Consider the following 24,074-nt stretch of genomic DNA (forward strand, 5'->3'; position numbering starts at 1 on the left):
CTATAGAAAGGAAGGACAATCAGTGGGTTACATAGATATCTGGCTATTAGAAAAGAGGGTCGTGACTCAAAAATGGTTGGGAAACACTGGTACGGAGAAAAAGAAAGGAATAGTAGCGACAATAGAAAAGAGAGAATCGCAATGAAAAAGAGAGAAGGAATTGGAATTGGGAAGGGCGAAGGAGGAAGGAAGATGGGAAGAGAAACGAAGAGAGAAAAGGACGAAGAACGTTCGCCGGATAATCCTTGGAGTCATTTGTCTGCCGGCTGTTGAGACGCTCATTTGTTCGCGGCGCGATGACAGATGACAATAAAGTAAAGATCGTGCCACGGTCATAGAGTGTAGGGTTGGTAAAAGGTGGAGAAAAGGGGGAAAAGGCAGCGGTACCCCCTGCCTCCAGTAGTTAGGATACAGATCTGTTTGCCGTTCGTGCCTCAATTATTCTCGGATCATCGCTGTGTATCGGCCTGGGGAACAATCGAATCGCGGTATTTGTGTCGCCGTGATTAAAAACATAATGTTCTGTTCCGCGAGCGATAAGTCGCTCTTCGACGAGAGAGAAGGGTATCGCGACCAATCTATAGAATATTTCTACCATGCAACTATTTATAGAGAAGCTTTATTTGCATACGGATCTCTAGACACTGATATCTAACTGTCTTTAAACATATCTAGTTGTTTAGTAAATGGACGAGATGTGACTATTCATTTAGAAATGTATTATTCGGCAGAACGTTCAAAGATGAAAAAAATATATTAAATGTTTATATAAAAGACTGTATTGTACTCGATCGTAGGATATTTTAGCATGGATCGAGTACCTGTTTGACAAACTAGCTCTCAAATGCTCAATACCTAAGGGACGATTCACTATAGCGATGAACCTAAATGAGGGTGTTTGCAAATTTTATACTCTATCTCTGTAAAATTTGACGAAAACAAACATTTTGATTTTGTAAAAATTGTTTGCAGTCGTAGGAATTAGTATATCGTCCTATGGTCGAACGAGATGTTTACGCCACCTGCATAAGTTAAGCTTTTATGATATTTACATGTAATAACCATAATTCTAACATAGAACAATCAACAGAGGAGTAGAGTAGATTAATATTGGGTTGGCAAGTGACTGTGGATGTTGTCATTAGGTGGTATTGACAGAATCCGCATCACTTAGTTGCTAGTCCAATACATTAGACACAAGCGAAATAGATTACTTACTATTAAATAAATAAATTACTATTAATAAGAATACAGACTATAATTACATATTCTAGAGAAGATGATTCGTTACAACAAATTAGCAAGTATAATATATTTACTGTCTATATACAGGGTGGTTGGTAACTGGTGGTACAAGCGGAAAGGGGGTGATTCTACGCGAAAAAAGAAGTCGAAAATACGGAATAAAAATTTTTCGTTCGAGGCTTTGTTTTCGAGAAAATCGACTTTGAATGTTCGCTCGGTACGCGTGCACTTTATCGCGTCTCGTTATAACGGATCTCACTGTACATTTTTAAAAAAATTTAAAAAAAGAAAAAATTGTTATTCTATATTTTCGACTTCTTTTTTCGCGTAGAATCACCCCCTTTCCGCTTGTACCACCAGTTACCAACCACCCTGTATATTAACTAATACTGGTACTAGTAGTAAGTTATGGTTCAGATTAGCTAGTCTTTGAAAGCGAGATTCATCCCTTTCAGAATTATTGCAAGTTTGTCTTCGAATGAAGAGAAGACTCGTGAGATATTTTAGACTTCGATCTTTCGTTAAATAGTTTACAAGGATCGATATAAAATACGTTTATCGAAGTCCAGCCGGTTGAGACGAAGAAGCGGGGAACGAAGTTCGCGGAGGGGAATGAGACTAACCGCTGGCACATTTAGCGACTTCCGGACCACGTCGGAAGTTCCGTCATATTTGTCACCACGCCGTTATTAATGGCAAGTTTTTATTGTTTTAGCAAAGCTAAGGATGGAAGTGGACGAAGAAGAGAACAGAAAAACCATCGTTTCTCTTCCCTGGCTATTAAATTTAATAGCCAATATCTCCCCTATTGCTGGCACTTTTTATACGCCCTTTATCTGCTCGCGATTCTTTCGAGATAAGTAAACATTGATTCGTCCGATTCTCTCCAATGATTCACTCCATCGACTCTTCCTAATTTGTTGACTCTTACCGTATTCCCTTCAACTTCATCGTTAATAGAACTCATTGCTCATTTTCGTTGAACGATCCCATAATTTTATTCTAATCCTATCGAGTCACGAAAAGGAAGTATTTATATTTTACATCGCTGTACGTACGAATTATACCTACAAGAGAAAAAGAATGAGAGAAAGAGAGAGAGAGAGAGAGAGCAAGAAAGAGGAGGACAAAGAAAGACAGAAAAATTAATTGTAAAATATTCACCACAGCATCGGATTGAAAATTCAAGATCAAACGTTGTTTCTATCGCATCGTATCGTACTCATCGCGAGGATCAAAAGTCACGAAGGAGCCAACCAGTCGCGACTCAACCGTTCCTTTGGTTAAAAATGGTTCAAAATAGTTAAAAGAATGTTAGAACGTCGATAATTTTCAACCTCTGCGGCGCGGCTCTCGTCCACTCGTCCGCGTAATCACTCGACGACCGCGACTGCTGCGGCGATGAATGATTCCATCTCATAGACATACATACTCGCGATATGCTATAATTGCAAATATATTGCATTTATCATCGGTATAGGGAAATAAATGAGGCCAATAATGTGATTACAATGATCGCGTTGCATCGCTCGGTTCGTGTCGTGCGGCGAGATCTTCGTCGCCTTGACTTCAAATCGACGACCTTCGTTCTTCGCCACCCGTGATCGTCTACGCCCCGCGTGGTACACATACATGTACATCGCGATAAGAGCCCTCGTTTTTTTTGAACTTGATAGCCAAAGAACTTCATCGCGTGGAAAGATTGCGAAAATGTGGCTAATCGATCTGCACATGTGGTATTTTTACAATCAAAAATATTAAATGCAACTTTGTTTGGTCTGGTATGGAACGATCTCAGAATTTTCATACAATCTTTTGGAGGAGAACATCTCTTTTTAGTTTTTATTAAAATCGAAGGTTGTTCGTCGATGGTATGTAATCGTTAGCAACGCGTATCGACGACAAGTAAGTAGCTCTTTGTTTTGTTCAATCTTTCGATAGAGGTAAATTATATTAGCGATAGCCAGGAATTTCAAGATGCACAACTACGTAGAATGCACGTAACGTGCAGAAATATATACAAATTATCCAAAGTATAATATTCGTTGCAGTATTTTGTGCAAATAAATCCGTTTAAATCTCATTTGTTTAACTTTGTCCGTGAAAATGTGAATTTGCATACACATCCGCAGTCTAGTAATACACCTATATAATATAAAGGGTGGTTGGTAACTGGTGGTACAAGCGAAAAGGGGGTGATTCTACGCGAAAAAAGAAGTCGAAAATATAGAATAACAATTTTTCGTTCGAGGCTTTGTTTTCGAGAAAATCGACTTTGAATTTTCGCTCGGTACGCGTGCACTTTATCGCGTCTCGTTATAACGGATCTCACTGTAGATCGTTGTCTCGATTGACGTCATTTTTTTAATTTTTTAAATTTTTAAATTTTCATTCTATATTTTCGACTTCTTTTTTCGCGTACAATCACCCCCTTTCCGCTTGTACCACCAGTTACCAACCACCCTGTATATAAAATGTAAGTATAGGTATATGCAAAATAGATGTATTAAAACAGATGGATGTTGATGAAATTTATAGCGAAATTAATAATCATGAATAATTTTTCTAAAATATATGATAACATGTGATAATACAATAAAATAAGTACATACATGTGTGATAAAACTATGAATTACATACCATAATCTCTGACGCACCACGAGTAAAAGAAAATATTATATAATAGAAATGAACAAAGTTCGTATGAGAAATGCATGGAGTTGCAATATTTCGATCGTTCGAGAATAAAGGATCGAACGAAAATTACCTTTCTTCTATTGTTTGCCACGTTAAAACGAAAGCAAATTACGAAATTGCAAAAAGATAACTCTGAAATGAAAATTTACGCATCTTCTACTGGAAAATGTATTTTTGTACCTTAACTTACGCTTATCGTTTGTAGAAAATATATACCTAATGATATTTCCTTGATTATTCGCTACACTCTTTCATATCAGATAAGAGCATCGATGTTTCAGCTTTAAATTTCACTATTCTTTATAAATTCTTATACCAGTCGCTATTGTGCCGTATATCAACGGATACTAAATATATTTTAATAACGATATTGATATATATAAGTGATTATTGAAAGAGGAAATAGATCGTATATACTTAAAGAAAGAACTTAGACAAAATATGCGATAACAAATATTCAAATTTCTTCAATTTAATTAAAAAACTTTCAAATTAACAGAAAGAACTTTAATTTCGAATTTTCGACTTGTACCTAATACATACACGAAACTTTTCGTGAATAGATTTATCGAATAATAGATCTTGGAATTTTATTTGTTGGATCTAGTCAAACAAATGTTAAATTAATAAAGAACAACGAGTATTAACATAGGGAAAATAAGAGACGAATAAAAATTTTCCACTTATATCGTAACATGTAACATTTTCAGTCGCTAAGACCAATAAAATAATTTTCTTCGAAATTCAGTTGGCAACAAGGATATTCTGGCTAGTCCAGTGCCAGTAGTATACCTATAGATATAAAGTTATGCGTCGTAGATTTTGACACGAAAGACGACCAAACCGAGGCATCACGTAACGCGAAGCCGCGGTGTACCCCGCGAGGTGGATTCGCGAGGAGAAGGAAGGCAAAAGAAACCGGGTGTCAAGTCGCATCTAGCATCTGCAATCAACACTCGCATGGTTCCAGTGACGTCACGTCCGGTCATCTGCCGAATAAGCAGAAACCGTGTAACCGGACTCTATCTACGAGAAACGATTTCGAAAAAGAAGGAGTTGTCGACGACGAGCACGTGTAGCGCGAAGCGAACACGGAGGCGTGGCTGGACTTCGTGATCTAACTAAAACCACTGTCTGCTCTAACAGTTATTCATTTGTATACGGACGCAAGTGATTTTGCGTTTAGAAATAACGATAATAATAGTTATTGACAATGACAAAACGATCAAAGAATTAGCATAAATTAAAATTAATAAAATTTGTGATATAGTAACGATAATAGCAATAGTAATAATGTATAAAAGTAATGATATGTGGTAATGATAGGTAATAAACTATAGATGGTAAACTATAAACCATAATGGTGTAAATCAGTCCATCTCTGTTATTCACAAAATGAAATATGTTATTTTTATTATTGTAAAAAAAACACATATTTCTTAGAATTAAGAAAATATATTGCGACTGAGAATAAAATTGTAATTCGATTAAGTATCAAATTACGAATAATTCATTTACAGATTATAAAATTTACAAATTTAATAGTTTTAAAAGTTCCATTTAAATCGATATAATTCTCAACCTGTTATATTTTGTGGCAATCAAAAGATTTTAATATTGTTACGCACTCATATTTCTATATTTATGAACTATTTTCTCTATTGATATTAGAAATGATATATGAAAATAACATTTTATTATTCTACCAGTGACATATACATATATATTTTTTCTATCTTATATTATATAAAACGATATATAATTCTCAATGGTCAATATATGTATAATGTATATAGATCACTAACCTAACCTCCAGCACAAATACTTCAAACTTCTGTATACACTAAAAGAGCCAGAATACAGTAATAAAATGTATTATAATCTATCGATTTTTCAACATTTTGCGAACGTTCAAAGGTTAGAATTAAATCGCGCACAAAGAACTAACGTAGCTAACGATCAGATAGGGCTAGCCAACGAGATTGGTGAATCAAGGCAGGCCAAAGGGTTGAGAACAAACATCGTTAATTTGCACGCAGAATCCCGCTGGCTGAGGCCGAAAGGTCAACATTAACCGCGGTATGTATATACTCGCCAAACACTCTGCACTGAACCGAGTAATCCAGATTCGCGGTACGCCGAAGTTTCGGTTGCTCTGCGCCCTTTCAGCCGACCTAATTGTCTAATTGGCAAATAAATCCCATTGTTTTCCAATAGTGAGAGATCGATACGCGCACCGCGGGAAAGACTTTTGTGCCTAACCGATGGAAATCGAGCGACGACATGGTCGAACAGTGTTTCGGGAACCACTAGACACACTAGTGTTCGACACGGTGGGTGTCAATCGCTTTTGTGTACCAATCTTTTCGAGCATCCTTTTGTACCGCACTCTGACCCTTTCGTATGTGGATCACAAAAGGCCGATGAGTTACAAAGATCGTTTCGAAGAACTGATTTTTTTTATTCAGTTTTTCGAGAAATTCTAGTCGAGTGTGAAATATGTATTTGATTTAAATCGTATTGTGGAAAGAAATACAATACTTAATGAATAGAAGCTCGTGCAAAAAGAATCTCTAAGCTGATCGTAAATCTCCTATAATTATTATAGGGAAATGATAAATTTTCTTTTTATTTTTTGTGCTTTTTGATTGTATATCGTAATTTCTATTTCGTTGCAAGTTTACGAATTCGTCATATATTTTGTCTTAATTATATTTTGCAATCGAATATACGTCATTTGTCAATAACTGCGTCAAAATCGATATATTTACTATTAATTTAAGATCAAATCACGATAAAAATATTCAAATTACTTTATATACAATATATATAACATTCAAAAATATGTTAAGATAACTTTATTTATGAAATACGATGATTTTTATGTTAAAGCTTATGCCTCGTGTTTATTTTATTAAATCGATTATTTGTTTGTATATTATGACGAATAAATATCTCGTAAGTATTATATAAATTACAAGGATTTGTGGTGATTAGAATCACGTAGATGAGAATGAAACAGTAGAATGACGAACTGGGAGGAGACAGAGTTGAACGATTATCAGACAATAGTTTGTTAGTGGGGTTCACCTGCTGTATTGTTCTCTGGAAATGTGGATTCAGCTTCAGTTCGCAATCGTTCCTTCTCCGCGTTTAAATTGTTCGATATGTACAACCGATAGTCCCTTACGTGCATGCTAATTAAGTTCAGTTATATTTAGGGCTCAATTATTTAAACACGTTCCTTTTTAAATACTCTATAACATTTGAATCCCAAATTAATTTCAAATTAGTAACTCAACGATATAGTTAGTAAGCCTGTATATTTATTAATAATCTTATACTTATCTTAAGAGGTAATTTATATGTTTAGGATATAATTTTCAATTTCTTTATTTAAACAATAAATGATTACAAAATTATATTTATAAAATTGCTCATAATGATCATTCAAGTTATTTGCTAGGATCTATAACAAATCATAATTTAATAGAAAAAAACAAAGCAGAGGAATATACCATTTGTTTCTATATATTAAGATTAAAAAAATAATTATCAGCCACACATACATACATGATGTTTACAAATTTTTGCATACTGTGCTTCAATATTTACATATTAAATTATGCTTCTGTACATATTTATTATTTATTATATTTCTATGTCGGCTGAATGCTTATGTTATATTATACAAGTTATTTTTTTTGTTGATGATATACATATTTATATCAACTTGATTAAAGCTGTTAATAAAACAAAATACATATTTCTATCACATCTTGATCAGCATGTTACATTTCCAAAGCCTCGATGGTGCGATCGCTGACAAAATAAATTTACAATCGCAATTCTAGGATATTAATCAATAATCAATAACCAGCCACTTGTCTGTAATCTTTTCTATCTGTTTTGTAACAATCGGATTTCTCAAACGTATTTTTAACTCAAGTTTCCCACCTGTTGGCTTCCTTCCATCCATTAACTACGATAATATAGTATTTCTTTAATATAAGAATTACGTATTTAATTAGAAAATAATATTTAACAAATAGTCTTTATTATTTACCGGAAACGAGTCATGAAGTACACATTGAGTTTCCAAGGGTTGTAATTTTACTGTTACTGTACCTAAGAGACTATCGCTTCTAAAAAATCCTCTGCAAAATAAAAAATACAAATTACATGCAGTAGCAAAAGGATGTTTCAATATTTGGAACTTGTACAATTTAAATCTAAAATCTATAAATACAAGTTTACGTTGTTACAGCCTGCTCGTGCAATATGGGCATCATAGAAATCAAGTGTATCAATTTACAACAATAATTATTTACAACCAAACATTTTTTTCTATAATCGACTTTCATTCCTCTTATTTCGAAATATTTACTTAATAATGCCTCAGTCTTATAATAAATGCGCTTTTGAAAAAAAAAGAAGAATAAGAGGAAAAAAGAAAACAAATAAAGCAGTAGCACATTATCTCTGGTTCATAATTTAGAAGCTGAATGCTTTACAAAAGTACGAAATTTTCATACCTTGAGTTAATGCAACACAGGATGGAATTCAGCGAGCATCTGCAAGCAACGTACTCATCTATTTGCTATCTTCAATATTATTATATCTAATATATAATTATATTTTATCCTTAAAAATATTATTTACAAACAATAGATGACATTATATTATTTTACCAATGTTTCTAATTGGAAAAATAGTATAAGTTATCGGAAAGAAACTTATTATAAATTATTTAAAAATATATACACGTTATAAAACTATAATATTGTCAAAATACGAATAAATCATAATTTGATTACGTCGCTATTTTCGTTACCCTTTAGCCCAAACTTGACATTTTAATGCATGTCTTTTGAATGTTCGTTGACACTGTCTTGATAAACGATCTATTCCAGTTAATGGAAATACTGCTTCATATTCTGGGTTACACGTTCCTTTAACAGTAGCCGTTCTATCTGATGGAGGACTATCTGAAGGATAAGGGAATTCAAATATGACATAAGTATCTGCATCTTTCGAATAATTTATTCCCCTAATTATTGAAATTTCTATGTCACTATCGCTTAAATCTGTGCAACTCCTGTAAAACAATATATTTACAATTACAATGTAATAATTCTATTAACTAACATAGTGGAAAACTTTACTATACTAACTGAACTATAGTATGAGTTTTTATCTCGTAATGATGTTGTGGCGATGGTAGTGCATCACGTTTTCGAACTGTTAGCATATCTAAATCTCGTTTATAATTCAGTGCTAGACGTTCCCATTTATTATATCCAGATACATCTCCTAATGCTTTACAATGATCTCTGGTGCATAAACACCACTATAATAAAATTGCATAATTTACGATTAAAGATTTATAAATTTACTTTACCTGTGTCATCAGTTTACCTTAATTTGTTTCATTAATTGTGACTCAAGGTTCTCATAAATTTCTTCATCCGTTCCAATTACTTTCTCTGAACAATCTTCAGTATCGACTACCGTAAAACTATCATCCAATAAACCTATTATACTATCTGCATTAAGCTCAGTTTTTGCTGCTGGAGACAATGGTATAGAATTCATATCAACTGGTAAGCCTCCTCTACTAGCTTCGATCAATGGATCCATTCCTTTTGCTTGTCTTAGATAAGTACGGGCTAATTCTATATCTCCTTCTTTTTTTGCGTTAAGAGCAGCTTGCTTTAATTCATGTTGGCGTTGTTGTAATAAAGCTAACTGTTTCTCAGCACGTGATGTCTTTTGATTTTGCTTCTTCCCTATCATTTAAAATATATATTAATTAGATATTATAACAATGGTAGATCATTTTATAAATCATAACATTTTCTCAACTACCTATTTCTGCTTTTGCAGGAGGGACAGGAACTTTTGGATCTGAAGAAACTTTATTTTCAGGTAGCTTAGATTCCGTACTGCTTGGCGTTATTAAATCTGACGGTTTTCCATTTTTATCTGTTGCTGGATCAGGTACAGATTGCGAAGGAACTGTAAGGGGTTCAAAACCAGGTATAGTAGGTAATTCATCAAAAGGAACGAGTTTTCCACGAGCATATAATTTAATAGCATCTTCAAATTGTTTGCAAATGCGGCCATATCTGCGAGCTTTAGACGAGTTTCCTTCACCTTCTGCAGTCGCTTTTATCTTTTTACATGCTTCAAGACGTTCTTTTAAAGCAACCTCTAAATTTTCTGAACTTGATGGTTTCACTTCTGTTTTCCCAATAAAACAAAACATTAGAAGTATAATTATTTTTAACAAATTTAATTCACTTCATATGTTTAATATCATTTTCGTAATATTATATGCACAAAGTAAATTATTAAATTACCATCAAAATTTACCTGTTGAGGGAATGTCTTCAGAAGACTTCCCCTGTGTCTCACTTTCTGTTTTTTCTGACTTTTCAGTTGATACTGTAGTAGTATCTAATCCAGGCAGATTTGGAGAAGCTGGCATATCTGATAAATCAACTGTTTCTCCTGCATTTACTGCTGCAATAACTATATCAAAATGTTTGGCTATATTTAAACATTGGAGAGCCTCTTTCATGTTACTAGCTCTTTTCCATGCTATTGCTGCCATTTTATATTGTTGCTGTCTATCTTTCAATAATTTTAATGCCTCTTCATCTATACTTTTTATTGGAGCAGACTCTTCAACAGTATTATTTTCTGCAGGATAAGTATCAGCCTCAGCTGCAGTGGTAGTTTCTTCTAAAAAATATAGTATTACAAGATTATAAAAAGCAAATCATAACAAAAAAAGAAATATGGCTTTCTATTAAATAATACCTGTAAATTCTGTTTTATTAGTTACTAGTACTTTCTCAGTTGTTTCAGCTGTAGCGTGTGGTGGTAATTCCGGTGGTATATCGTTTTCGCTAATAGATTTCCCTGCCTCAGCATTTTTCAATAATTCTGTAAGTGTCTTAATACCTCTGCTAAACCTTCTTGCTCGACTTAATTCATTTTCTCGTTTTGCTTTTTTTTCAGCAATCTCATAAAGTTGTAATCTTTCTTTTAAGAGTTTAATTATACTTTCATTATCATTTTGTGTTTCAGACTGTTCTGTGTTTTCAGCTACTAAACTTTCTTCTTTCTCTGGAGTTATAGACTCAGAAATTCCCTCATTCGTAATCATTTTAAGTTCACTCTGACATAATATAAAATATTAAAAATGAGTTTAATATAACTAAACAGCTATTAGAAATAAAAACACGAATGATAGAATTTATACCAATAATTCTGGATCATCCTCTCCATCAGATACCTCTTCTTCAAAATTTATATCTTTCATACTTTCAGTTACCATTACATCTAAATTTTCTTTAAGAACTGGTTTACGAGATGCTATGCGAATGATAAAATATATCAATATTGTATTTAATATGTTATCGATCGTACAGATAATTAATAGTAAGCATACAAATAATATTTACTTACCAGCACGTCTAGATTTTCCAACATTGTCATCACCAGATGTTAAAGCTATTAATTCAGCTTCTAAATCGTCATCGTCATTCATAAAGTCATTACCTATATCATCTAACGTTGCTGGTACATCGAAAATTCCATACTGTTAAAAGATATTATGTTTAGAAAAATGTAACCAATCGAAAAGTAGGGTTAAAAACATTACAAGATAATACTTGTGCAAGACTGCCAGTGGGTTTTGTTTGTCGTTTTGAATTCTCTCTCTTTCCAAACATACTACTTCGTGTAATATATTCTACCACAAATCAATTAATAATTAATAAAATATCAAGAACACTTAAATTGATAAAACACGTCACAGGTAAAAAGCGTATTACATCAAAACAGTCTTCCATACTAGTATGCGTCATTCACTATACAATGCAAAGAAGTAGTAATATCACCTCGGTTTCAACGTATGATGTAAATATATTTCTCGATAGTATGTATAAATGATTTCGATAACTCAAATATAAATATATGAATAGATGAGTTTACTAAATTTAGTACGTATATATACTTCAAATGATAGAATTTTATACTACTGCCCTTAAAAATTTAACTTATTTAAAGAATTATTTTAAACACCTATCTCTAAACATTCATATCGAAAAGTTTAAACTCAATTTATTACTTCTTAAATTAATTTTTTGAATATATTAAGTACATTAAGTTTTGCATACTTTCAAAACCATAATATATTTACTGTTTTATAATATGTTTTCCTGTGTGCATTTGTCATTTTTTGTACATTGTTGTGGGATCACTACAAACTAACTTAGTATATAGTGTTAAATCAAAGTATTTTTTTAAATTTGATATAATACATAATAATACGAAGGAAAAATGTAAAAGGTTTTTGTATTTAACTAGATTAATGATTATTTTAATATAATCTTTGACCTGTTGTAAACTATTGTATATTATTTTGCATTATTAGAAAATAGTTACTAAAATTCGAAAAAATCAAATTTAAATGGATCAGTTTGATCAAATATTCGATAGCTACTCGAAGTCGATATCATTCAGAAATTTAGCCATTTTTTCATGGCTTGCAACAAACTTCTCGCTAGATGGTCATATGATCGACACGAAAAAGGGCGAGTCCGATTTCAACTTTGACGTATCGGTATTTCAATTGGAGTAATTGTAATAAACGATCCTCCAAAATGAAGGGTTGTATGTTTAACATCGACGGAGGGTATTTGGAGGGCCTTTGCCGAGGCTTTAAATGTGGAATTCTTCAACAAAGTGACTATCTTAATCTTGTACAATGTGAAACTCTTGAAGGTAAGTTTTACTCAACACTTACATTTCAGTTCCAGAAACAATAAAAATTATCTGAAACTTAAAAAGTACATGATATTCAATTTATTATTAATACCTATCGATATTAATTAATTTTTATTTCCACAGATTTAAAACTACATTTGGCTGGTACAGATTATGGCAGTTTTTTAGCTAATGAGCCATCACCACTTTCTGTTAGTGTGATCGATGATAAATTAAGAGAAAAGCTTGTTGTGGAATTTCAACATATGCGCAACCATTCTGTAGAACCTTTGTCGCAATTTTTAGATTTCATTACTTATAGTTATATGATCGATAATATTATTTTACTAATTACTGGAACATTGCATCAAAGACCAATTTCAGAGTTGATCCCTAAATGTCACCCTCTAGGCAGTTTCGAACAAATGGAAGCTATTCATGTAGCAGCTACACCTGCTGAACTTTATAACGCAGTTTTGGTAGACACCCCTTTAGGTATGAAATATATTTAAATACGTCTTAAAATTTTTATGTAATATATTGAAAGCATAAAATAGTTTGTATTCCTTAATCATACCTTGATTTATTATTTTTTACTATATTAAATATTCAATGAAATTCTAGCACCCTTTTTTGTGGATTGCATTTCTGAACAAGATTTGGATGAAATGAACATAGAAATAATCAGAAATACATTATACAAAGCTTATTTGGAAGCATTTTATAAATTTTGTAAAGAAATTGGTGGGACAACTGCAGATACTATGTGTGAAATACTTGCGGTATTAAATTTTCTCAAATTAATATTTTATATAATCAATGACAACTTATCTATTTTTTTCTTTTTTATTTTCTTCAATCCATACACTGTATGTGTTTGTGGATATAAATCTTATTTCTAACTTACAAATTTAAAATTACAACCAGTATAATGAATGTAAATTAACGTAATCCAATGACATAATTTATTAAATACGAATTATTTGTACAGTTTGAAGCTGATAGGCGAGCAATTATTATAACCATAAATTCATTTGGAACTGAATTGGGTAAAGATGATAGAGCAAAATTGTATCCACGTTGTGGAAAATTAAATCCAGATGGATTAGCCGCACTAGCAAGGGCCGATGATTATGAACAGGTCAAAGCTGTAGCAGAATACTTTGTTGTATGTATATGTTTTAAAAATAAGATCTTATACTTTTTAAGAAATTTATATCTCTGAATTCATATACAACATACATTTATATAAATGTATTAATTTTACATTTGAATTCTTTTTTCAGGAATACAGTGCTTTATTTGAAGGTGCAGGTAACAATCCTGGTGATAAAACTTTAGAAGATAAATTCTTTGAGCATGAGGTAAATTTAATATTGTCACAAAAGTTAATGTAGCAAAATATCTTTAAATTTTTCTAATTTTAATATTATTACCACAGGTTCGCTTAAATGTTCATGCTTTCCTTCAACAATTTCACTTTGGAGTATTCTACAGTTATCTTAAATTAAAGGAACAAGAATGCCGTAATATTGTATGGATAGCGGAATGTGTTGCACAAAAGCATCGTGCTAAAATAGATAATTACATTCCAATTTTTTAATAAATTTCTTGATGTTTTGTTGATCATTTATATTTAACTATACAACAATATCATACGGCAAAAGTAAATTTTCCTTCTTATTTTTATTTCTTAACCACGAATAACTAATAATTCTGCAGTATTTCATATTATGGAGAAAAAGCAAATGTAAATTGAAAAAAAATATAATTATTTCATTAACAACTGAGATAAACAAATATAACTATGTCTCTAGCCAAATCGAACAGATATTGAAAATTATTATACATAAAATTATTATTTAGTAAGAGTTCATATTATATAGGTGTACATAGTGTATTTTATTGTAGCAGTATATATTATGTTTGATATTTTCTGATGTTGTAATTATTGATTCTATTGTAATATAAAATAATATATAATGCATTCCACATAAGTTTAAAACATTCAATTCAAATAATAAGATCTTATAAACTGAAGCTTTTCATTTTTCTTCATTTTTACCCAAAAAAGTTAGAAATTTTGCAATATACATATATATGTCATATATATGATCAATTATATGTCAAAAATTTAATTAGTCAGGTAAGTAAGTCAGTATATCCATACAATGAAAAAGATAAACAACATAAATATCTAACGACATACTTACAATACCTTTATTTCTAGAATACTTATATTTTGCATGTTCTTCTAATAACGAAGCAATATTTAATGTAATAGATCGTGTAATAATATTCAAATTAATCCATCATACGATAATATTCAAACTGATTATTATAGAACTTACAAACATACACATGCAGAATTATAAAATTTTATACCTGAAATTAATTCAAAATGGTTTAGTAAACTACTTCTGTGTTTATGAACAAGATTTTTTTATAAAAATCTTAGTACATTTACTCTAGAGCAGCCTTTCATTTCATAAATAATTTAAGATTAATTGATACAATATTTTGCTATTAGAAAATGCGATACTGAAAGTGAATAAGTTTTAAAATATGAAATCCTAACGAAAAATATTTTTTCAAATATATATGTATACGTATCCATTTCTCTAAAACAGTTTATAACATATACATATATATGTACATGTGTATATATGTATGTGAAAGTACACGTATATACATAAATATGCAATTTATCATATAAAAATATAATTTCTCCAAAAAAGTAGTAAGATAAAAATTAATTTTTAAGTGAAGAATTTACAAAGGAATCATAAATGTAGTCAGAATTATCAATTCTGTACTTTGTAATTCTTTCACTAATAATTAACATTTTATAAAACTACCACTTCAGATAAAACGCGATTAAAATATTCTTAATATTACTGGAAATAAACTTCCATTATTTTCCGTTAGGATGTTTTTCAAATTTATTATAAAAAAAATATAAAACACTTCTTATCTTCTACAAATTCGTTCACTTTCACACTGCATTCTTTCTCCATCTGATTCTCGGCTTCTTGCTGGATGCACTTCTTCTTTCATAGAATTCACATTAGCAACTGGAGGTGGTGGAGTGTTATTAATATGTTTCATGTTCGTGGTTGGAGATGGTGGTTTTGTTGTTCTAATTGGATTTGAACTAACATTATTTACTAAATTTGGAGGTTGATAAGTTGCTAAACTTTTTAACCCAAGTACTTCCGGGTTTTCTTTCCAGAAACGGTCTCCAATAATATCATCTACCAATGGAACCACTGCAGGTTTTAATCTGCCTGTCCCATCAGGTATTAATTTCCTTATAAGTGTAGTACCCTTTCGAAAAAGTGGTGGCTCATTATTATAATTTATACCAAATTCTTGAAAAAGTAATTCGTTCTTATGTGATGCCAATGTACCTCTAAGTTTTCCTTCTGCCTAAAAATTAAAATAAATAAATAAAAATAATAATTTTTAGAAATATGATTCAAAATTACTAAGGTATATATAATTATTTACACATATACATGTACATAATTATCATTTTTTTATATATATGTATTATAGGAGAGTTTACCTGAGTCGGAGTTAGCTTTCCTTTTAATACAAGATTCCAAAAGCAGGTGTTATATAAATTGTTTACATGAGCATCAGCCTGTCGCCATGCTAAATAATCCCTTAAGTTTTTATCTGTAGGATATAATACAACACGGGCATCGAAAGATGGTGGATAATATAATTCCTTGCCTTGGAAGAAACGTGGCCAATGATAAACATACGATGATGCAAAAAGAGAATTCACATTTGTCATCAATTTTGAAGCTAAAATATTATAAAAATGTCTTAAACAATATATTTGTGTTATTAAACATTATGGAATACAAATATTATGTAACATGTAAACAATAATAATTGTATAGAAATCAATACATATACACGCACATATACATTTTTTGTGTTTCCATATTAATTATTTATCATCTTAAATTTATCATGTTATAAATTACTTTTTAAAACGTACGTACCTCTTCGTTTGTAAAGTTCAGTGTCTTTTCGAAAGACAAAAGAATATTCATCACTTTGACCAAAACCTAGAATGATTTCTTTAAAATCTTCCATAACCGTAATAGCCGCGCGATTCATTAATTGCAAAGCAGCTACATCATTCGGTTTAGTAAATTGATGCGCTTCACAGAATTTTGAAAAATTCCTTCCATCAATTCTAACCACAATCCAACAATTTGGCAAACAACTGTCATCACGTTCAAATTCTTTCACATATTCAAATTTACTTTTAGCCATTCTCGTCAAACTTATGTGCCGGCTATTGACCACTTGTTTGACCAAGCTAATGATTTTCAGGAAGTTGCTTCCTGTTGTCAGAAAATACAACATTTCCTGAAACTGCTAAGTGTTGAAGTCTCCACTGTCGTGTTTGCTTCAGTTTGAGATGTACACAATTTGTCTCACAAATTCATAAATAACTTATTAAAAATCTGTTATTGACTTTTTATGACGAAATAAATTACCGTTTGATACATATGTATATTTCTAAATAACCACGTGCGCGTTTATTGGTTAGGTATAATTGGTTAACTGGTAGGCTAGCAGCTGTATAGTGGGTATAAATGTGGGTAAAGATATGCACAAGTTAAATAAAATACTGTATTGTAACAAATTCTTGTGAATTGAAGATATTTAAATAAAATACATTAAAATTTTTATGGAGATATATATATTTACGTAATATGTAAATAAGTCTAAATATATAAAAATAAAAAATTACAACAAAATGGATCTGCATGAACGCTATATGCATACTTCAACAATAGATTTTTCAATCTTGGAATTATTAGACATTGCATTCAAAGATGACCCATTTTTATTGCTACATCGTTTAAACAAATATTACAATGCCGAAATACTAAAAGACAATTTATATGCAAAGCAATTACATACATTTCGAATGATATTATGTTATGAATATCAACTTATATTTGATACAAAAAAGAAACATTCTAAAGCAGTGTCAAATGATTTATGTTTTAAAATTATAGAAACTACTTTATTGGAGAAAAAAAAATTACAAAATTTTATCGAATATCCAATTTTATACGATATTATAATTTTACGATTAACGCTTCACTGTGATGTACAGTGTATTGAACAACACTTGATAAATTTTCAGAAATCGAATGCTGATACCTTGAATAGTAATGAAAGTAAAATTTTGTATATGAAAATACTAGAATGCTTTTTAGAATCGTTACAATTAAAGAAATTTCTATATAATGACTTGGAATCAAATCTACTGAAACGTTTTAATTCTTTGTACCTAAAAGATATAATATTATGGTTACAAATGAAAGAAAATAAGGAATGGCAATTATTTGCTTCAATTTTCCCAAAATTAATAAATACCTTTGATTCTGAAAGTATTTTCCCAGCTGTATGGAATTGTATCTTAAATGAATTAGATGATTTGAAAGATTTATTAAGTGCACTCAGCATTTTAGTAGATATATATTTCTCATTAAATTTAAAAGATAAGAGTCTTATACATCATGATCTATATTGTACAAAACAACTATGGTTATTAATAATGAAGAGCTTAAAGTCTCCTATACAGCAGTATCGTAAACAAGCGTTATTTATAATGAAACGAATAACTTGTTTTATGAGTACTATAGCTGAAAGTGATTTAAAATCGATAGAGTACACAATTACTCCTTTCCTATGCAATCAATCTATTAAAACAGAAATATCAATAAATGACATTAGACAAAATTATTTCTTGATATTAGAAGCATTGGAAGAAAAACAACATCATCTAATATTACCTGCATTAACTCATTTACCAATTTTGGTAAAAGGAAGTCAGGAGCATGCTGCATGTAACAACTGCTTTAGCAACATTTGGTTACAACTAAGTTTTGAAAGAATATTATTGCATGAAAATAATACTATAGTAAAACAGGGAATATTGTATGTTTGTAAATTACCTGCTCTTTTACATGATGATCAGTTTGTAAAATTATTTATACATGTTTTAAATAATACATTTTTATATGAATGTCAAACTTATCAACAAGAACCAGAAATATTAAACAATATTGTAACATTATTTATACATGTAAAAAAGGAACAAGTTGAATTTTTAAATAAAGTTCTTCAAATAATGAATGAAGAAACATGGGCTCCTATACCAATATTTTATATGATGAAAGTTTTAAGGACAGTTTCAAGTCAAGTATTAAATTATTGGGAAGATGATCAATTAAATATAATTAAATCTTTAATTCAGAAAAACCAAATGCATTCTCATATATTAAGAATTGCATTTCAGATTGAACTTCTAAAAACAATTCCTCTCTCTATAAAAAAAATTAATGATTTGAAAATTGTAATGGATATGTTGTTAGAATTTCCTTTAGAAGAAATTTTCATAAGAAATTCATTTTTATGGAATATTATAATAGCATGGTTGAGAGAAGTATTAGTAAAAGTAGATGCAATAAATTTTATTAAATTTATTTGTAAGGAACATCCATGTCAAAATTTGCATGTAAAATTCAATCCTGCAAAATTTGCTCTTATTGTTATAATGTTTCATGATGCAGGTCTAATATTACAACAGAAATCATGTCCTGTAGAAGGAGTACTCAATAATTGGCTATCATCACTGAAAGGGATAGCTACAAGACCTTATGCAGATACTGCACATATTTTTTATATGATAGAATTTATGTCATATTTACTTAATTTAAGTGACGTAGATACACAGGAGAGCATTATACAACTGTTCACTTTATATATTAATGATGCATTAAAATTTTTACTTAAAAGCAGCAAAAGCATACCATACAAGTTTAATTATGAAGAATTAAACAGATATCTCACTGCAATTACTTCAACTCTTAACAATGGAAACTTGCTTTTAACAAAACAGGAAATTTTACATTATGTTGAGAAGTTCAAAAATGATAGTATAACTATTATTCAAAATATAAAACAATATACAAACATGCATTACATATATGCTTTATATATCTTACATTATACTCAAAATGTCTTATGTACAAACCACACTTCATTTTATTTACAACCATTATTAAATATCCATGATATTCACATACCTAGTAATGATGAATCTGAAATAGAACTGAAAGGGAAGATAGCATCAGATTGTTATGTATTACTTGCTAGACTTGTAAATCAATTTTTAACGAAAGTAGAAATAAAATTATGGCCTCAAAACATTGACTGGATTAAAAGTATTTCCTATTTATATGAAATGGGAGGAAATGAAATTATTCCAGAAGTAGCACTGATATTAAAAACAATGGTTAATAAGGGAGCAATAGGGGATCTAGAAAATAAATTAAACTTGATATCTATTTTCACTACATGTTGGAAAACCACTTTGTTGAGTACAAAGAACAAGATTTATTTTCTAGCAATAAAAAATCTTATAGGAGTTGTTATAAACAATAATTTTTTGGTATTACCCAATATTAATGATTTTGTAGACAATGTAAGATAGTAATATATTTTTCAAGAAATGAATCTCTTCTTGTATATTAAAATTATTTTTAATTTTTAGTTTCTTAATCAACTACTGGAAGAAAGTAATAATGTGCCAAAACTGAAAAAATTTTTATTAGATGAAATGAAATTTTTAAACACGTGCTGTTTAAAAAATCTACAAGATGCACTATTAGCATGTCTCCTTCATGGACATGTACTTCGAAAAGATAAACAAATAGAAAATCAAGTCTATTTATATATTACAAAAAATTATCATAGCTATTACCCACAACATATACAAATAATGTAGGTACTTTTATATTCTTTAATATTATATTATATATTCATTTTTTATTAATATTTTAACTTCATTAATAGAGATCATAATAATGATGCTAATGTTAGAGCAGCTTCTGTCATTCTGCTACATCAGATAATTAATGAAGATAGAGAATTTGGATCAACATTTCTCCCAAGTATTTTGCAGAGATTGGAAAAATACAAAAATAAACGATATTTCAATCATTCTTACATACATAAAATAAAGCATCGAATTATGCAAACTTTATTAATAATACAGCCAATTTTAACTAAGGTAACAAAATATTGTATGTAAATTACGTATCATTTTATTTTAAATTGTAGTAATAAATATAGTAGGAAAAACATTTAATTCATCTACAGGATAATACTGTAATACTGCAAGAATTTCTTTGTAATTTAATACTTCTGGAAAGTAATCAACATAGTGTTCGAATAATGCAAGAATGGATATTAATAAAAATTTTTGTGGAAAATATAGAATTTCATGATAAAATCTGGGAATTTTTTGAGAAGGTATTTAAATAAGTTTTGTGTTTCTCTTGTGAAATTGTTTTTTATTAATATAAGAAGTCCCTAACTAATATAATATGTGTAGGGTATTAAAACACGTCCAGGATGTGTTAGTTCCATAATGTGTATCATTTATCATGTTTCCAAACTTCTACCCAAAGATTCCCAAAGCAATTTTATTTTAACGGCATTCAATTATATTACCCGTTGCTGTTTAGGACAACAATATAGTATGCGTCTTTACGCTCAGGTAAATTGTATTATGTTAAGTTATAAACTAATAAAAAATTATAATCATATTAATATTTTGTTCACAATAGATTATCTTTGTAAAATTATACAAAATATTGGAAGAAATGAATTTTGATCATGCAACATTACAATATAGAGGATTATACAATGCCGCAATTGCAACTTTGAATGATGGATTAGCAAGAAATTCAAACAAAATTCAGGATGATTTTTATCTTTCTATTTTTCATCCTATACTGAACTACACCTTACAAGTAATATTAAAATTACTATTTAAAATTATTAAATAAATAAATAAAAATAAAAATATATTTAAATAATGTTTTCTTTCTATTTATAGACAATTTATTATGAATTACCTCGATTGACTGATATGGATGCAAGTGAATGGATAAATCCACATTTGTTCAAAAATTTGAATTTTGAAGAATTTAATGGTCATTCTCTTCAGCTATATAACAGAAATACATCATTATCAGATACTAAAACATCATCATTTTTAATCAAATCCTCAGGTATTTTATAAACTATTATGATTATACTAATTTCTAATAATATGCTTCATACATGTAAAGAATACTAAATTCCTAAAATTTAAAGAAAAAACAGGTGGTATAGAATCATTTGGAAAAAACGGTAATGTGGAATTTGAAGAATTGAATGATATTCAAAAAAAAATTAATCCTCTAATGTCTACCAATTTGTCACATAGTGATATTTTTCCAACAATCAGAGAATCCATTTCTCATAAGAGAATATCAGATGAAGATGGTCTTATAGTTGTAGCATGTCTTGTTAGTCGTACTCCAAACTTAGGAGGACTTGCTCGTACTTGTGAAATTTTTAATGTAAAAGAATTGGTTATTGCTAATATGAATCAAATTAAAGATAAGGAATTTCAGAATCTTAGTGTATCAGCTGAATATTGGATAACTATTACAGAGGTATATTTTATATGTACAACATTTTAATACATACAAAAAAGGTTTATTGTAACCAATTCATGACCATTGTAGACAAAACCATATGAACTATGCAAATACTTACTGAATAAAAAAGATATGGGATGGTCTTTGGTAGGAGTAGAACAAACAGCTAATAGTACAAATTTGTTAAGTATGAAATTTGAGAAAAAGACAATTCTTGTTTTAGGGTAAGTAATTATAAAGTAAATAAATTCATATGAATAATAATAAATGTCATTTATAGAAATGAAAAAGATGGGATTCCTGCCAATTTGATACCTTTGTTTGATACCTGCATAGAAATACCACAAGTTGGTGTAATACGATCATTAAATGTTCATGTTAGTGGAGCAATATGTATATGGCAGTATGCAAAACAACATATATTAATATGATCCTATTTTTGAGTATAATAAATAATTATATAGTATAATGTTTAATATTCCTTTTTTTTTAAATAACACATCTTTTATGAAACTTAGCAATGAAATAAGAAAATATTTTAATTAAATAATATTAATGTTTATTTATAAAATTAAAATTGAATTTATATGTATGTATATATATATATATATATATTTATTTGAATAACTATTACACAGAGATTATATCCCCATATGAATGTTAATACATTTTTATACGTTATATCCTATAAGATGTCGTTTTCCAATACATTCTCCTACGAAGAACCAACATAAAATTTCAATTCCAACTAATGTATTTAGCCAAGCTTCACGTACTGTGAGATCAAGATATCGTTTATTTTTAGCAGCACTGATTATATTGGAGATACCATTCCTTATGGCAGGAATGTCAGATATCTTTGGCGGAACTAATTCTACTTTTCCATAATATACAAGATTCCTAATAGCAGGCTTGGTTTTTGTTGATAACACTGCAATGAATACATGATTATAAGTAATAATTATAATACATTTTATTTATATTAATAAAAGATTATTAACGATTGACAGTAAAATCAACTGGAAATATATATATCTTACATAACCTTGAAAACATTAAGAAAAATATTTCTGACAAATTATGTGCCCATTAATGATTTATTTAAAATTATTCTGGGATTTCAATGACTGAAGTATGATCGTAATTTAAGATAATAAAACAATTAATTCTCTTTTATTTTACAACGAGAATATTTGAGTTATATAACAATCAATTTTTATCAGCAAGTTATAATTAACTTTACGAAATAAAATAATTATAATAATTAAGCATTAAATACGTACCTTTAGTTATTGCTATAGCCTCTCCAATAAGTTTCGACATTTTTAATCACCTTTCTTTAAGCAACTTTCTTTCGAGAGGAACCACAAGACCACAACCGTCTCACCCTATAATTCTGTACAACCCCCTTTGCAATTGATAATTCTGTCATCTAGCGGTAATTTTTGGAATTATAACTTAAAATTATGTACATATATAATAGAAGATAATAGATACATACACATACTAAATACTATACCATGGACTGCAGCCGAATACAATTATAAAATTACAAACGAAACGTAGAATTTTATCTTTATGTATCCTTTATCGTTATGCAGGTGAAAAAATGATTAGAACAATGATATTGAGCAAAAACTACTATGCTAATTTTTTCTACTTTTATTAAAATATTTTTATTATTGACATAAAATTTTTATTAATATTTTCATGTTCAAAATATTAAACGCTCACATTTAAAAGTACATTACATAGGAATGTTAGGAATCATATATGACTTATAGATCATTAGTTCATCTTTAATTTAGGATATACTTAAAT

General features: G+C 29.6%; 5 protein-coding genes across 6 annotated transcripts; 2 read left to right on the forward strand and 3 right to left on the reverse strand.

Moving 5' to 3' along the window:
- Positions 1-7,410: 7,410 nt before the first annotated feature.
- On the reverse strand, positions 7,411-11,816 carry LOC117214790 (coiled-coil and C2 domain-containing protein 1-like). 2 transcript variants are annotated; one of them, XM_033461111.1, is made up of 12 exons: positions 11,625-11,816; positions 11,419-11,551; positions 11,213-11,325; positions 10,768-11,128; positions 10,318-10,689; positions 9,811-10,185; positions 9,361-9,731; positions 9,117-9,292; positions 8,777-9,040; positions 8,478-8,516; positions 8,009-8,099; positions 7,411-7,924 (listed from the first exon to the last, which is right to left on the reverse strand). In XM_033461111.1, exons 1-12 carry the CDS (start codon positions 11,682-11,684, stop codon positions 7,805-7,807), a joined length of 2,475 nt encoding a protein of 824 aa, XP_033317002.1. In that variant the 5' UTR covers positions 11,685-11,816; the 3' UTR covers positions 7,411-7,804. The 2 variants fall into 2 exon arrangements, with proteins under 2 accessions (XP_033317002.1, XP_033317003.1); XM_033461112.1 differs by lacking the exon at positions 8,478-8,516.
- A 705-nt stretch (positions 11,817-12,521) lies between these two features.
- Positions 12,522-14,657, forward strand: LOC117214793 (V-type proton ATPase subunit d). The gene is made up of 6 exons (XM_033461115.1): positions 12,522-12,738; positions 12,865-13,215; positions 13,345-13,502; positions 13,712-13,888; positions 14,007-14,084; positions 14,162-14,657. The coding sequence occupies exons 1-6, from the start codon at positions 12,618-12,620 to the stop codon at positions 14,321-14,323; spliced, it is 1,047 nt and encodes a 348-aa protein (XP_033317006.1). The 5' UTR covers positions 12,522-12,617; the 3' UTR covers positions 14,324-14,657.
- A 980-nt stretch (positions 14,658-15,637) lies between these two features.
- Positions 15,638-17,106, reverse strand: LOC117214792 (probable tRNA(His) guanylyltransferase). The gene is made up of 3 exons (XM_033461114.1): positions 16,737-17,106; positions 16,289-16,533; positions 15,638-16,149 (listed from the first exon to the last, which is right to left on the reverse strand). Exons 1-3 carry the CDS (start codon positions 17,104-17,106, stop codon positions 15,691-15,693), a joined length of 1,074 nt encoding a protein of 357 aa, XP_033317005.1. The 3' UTR covers positions 15,638-15,690.
- A 241-nt stretch (positions 17,107-17,347) lies between these two features.
- Positions 17,348-22,722, forward strand: LOC117214789. The gene is made up of 10 exons (XM_033461110.1): positions 17,348-20,245; positions 20,315-20,544; positions 20,617-20,833; positions 20,923-21,075; positions 21,158-21,322; positions 21,393-21,578; positions 21,665-21,839; positions 21,925-22,268; positions 22,341-22,477; positions 22,534-22,722. Exons 1-10 carry the CDS (start codon positions 17,504-17,506, stop codon positions 22,682-22,684), a joined length of 4,500 nt encoding a protein of 1,499 aa, XP_033317001.1. The 5' UTR covers positions 17,348-17,503; the 3' UTR covers positions 22,685-22,722.
- A 127-nt stretch (positions 22,723-22,849) lies between these two features.
- Positions 22,850-23,685, reverse strand: LOC117214795 (ATP synthase subunit g, mitochondrial-like). Its single transcript, XM_033461123.1, has 2 exons — positions 23,537-23,685; positions 22,850-23,184 (listed from the first exon to the last, which is right to left on the reverse strand). Exons 1-2 carry the CDS (start codon positions 23,574-23,576, stop codon positions 22,925-22,927), a joined length of 300 nt encoding a protein of 99 aa, XP_033317014.1. The 5' UTR covers positions 23,577-23,685; the 3' UTR covers positions 22,850-22,924.
- Positions 23,686-24,074: the final 389 nt, after the last annotated feature.

Source organism: Bombus bifarius, unplaced genomic scaffold, assembly GCF_011952205.1.
Source record: "Bombus bifarius isolate JDL3187 unplaced genomic scaffold, Bbif_JDL3187 scf7180000009243, whole genome shotgun sequence".
In the NCBI taxonomy this organism is placed as follows: Eukaryota; Metazoa; Arthropoda; class Insecta; order Hymenoptera; family Apidae; genus Bombus; species Bombus bifarius.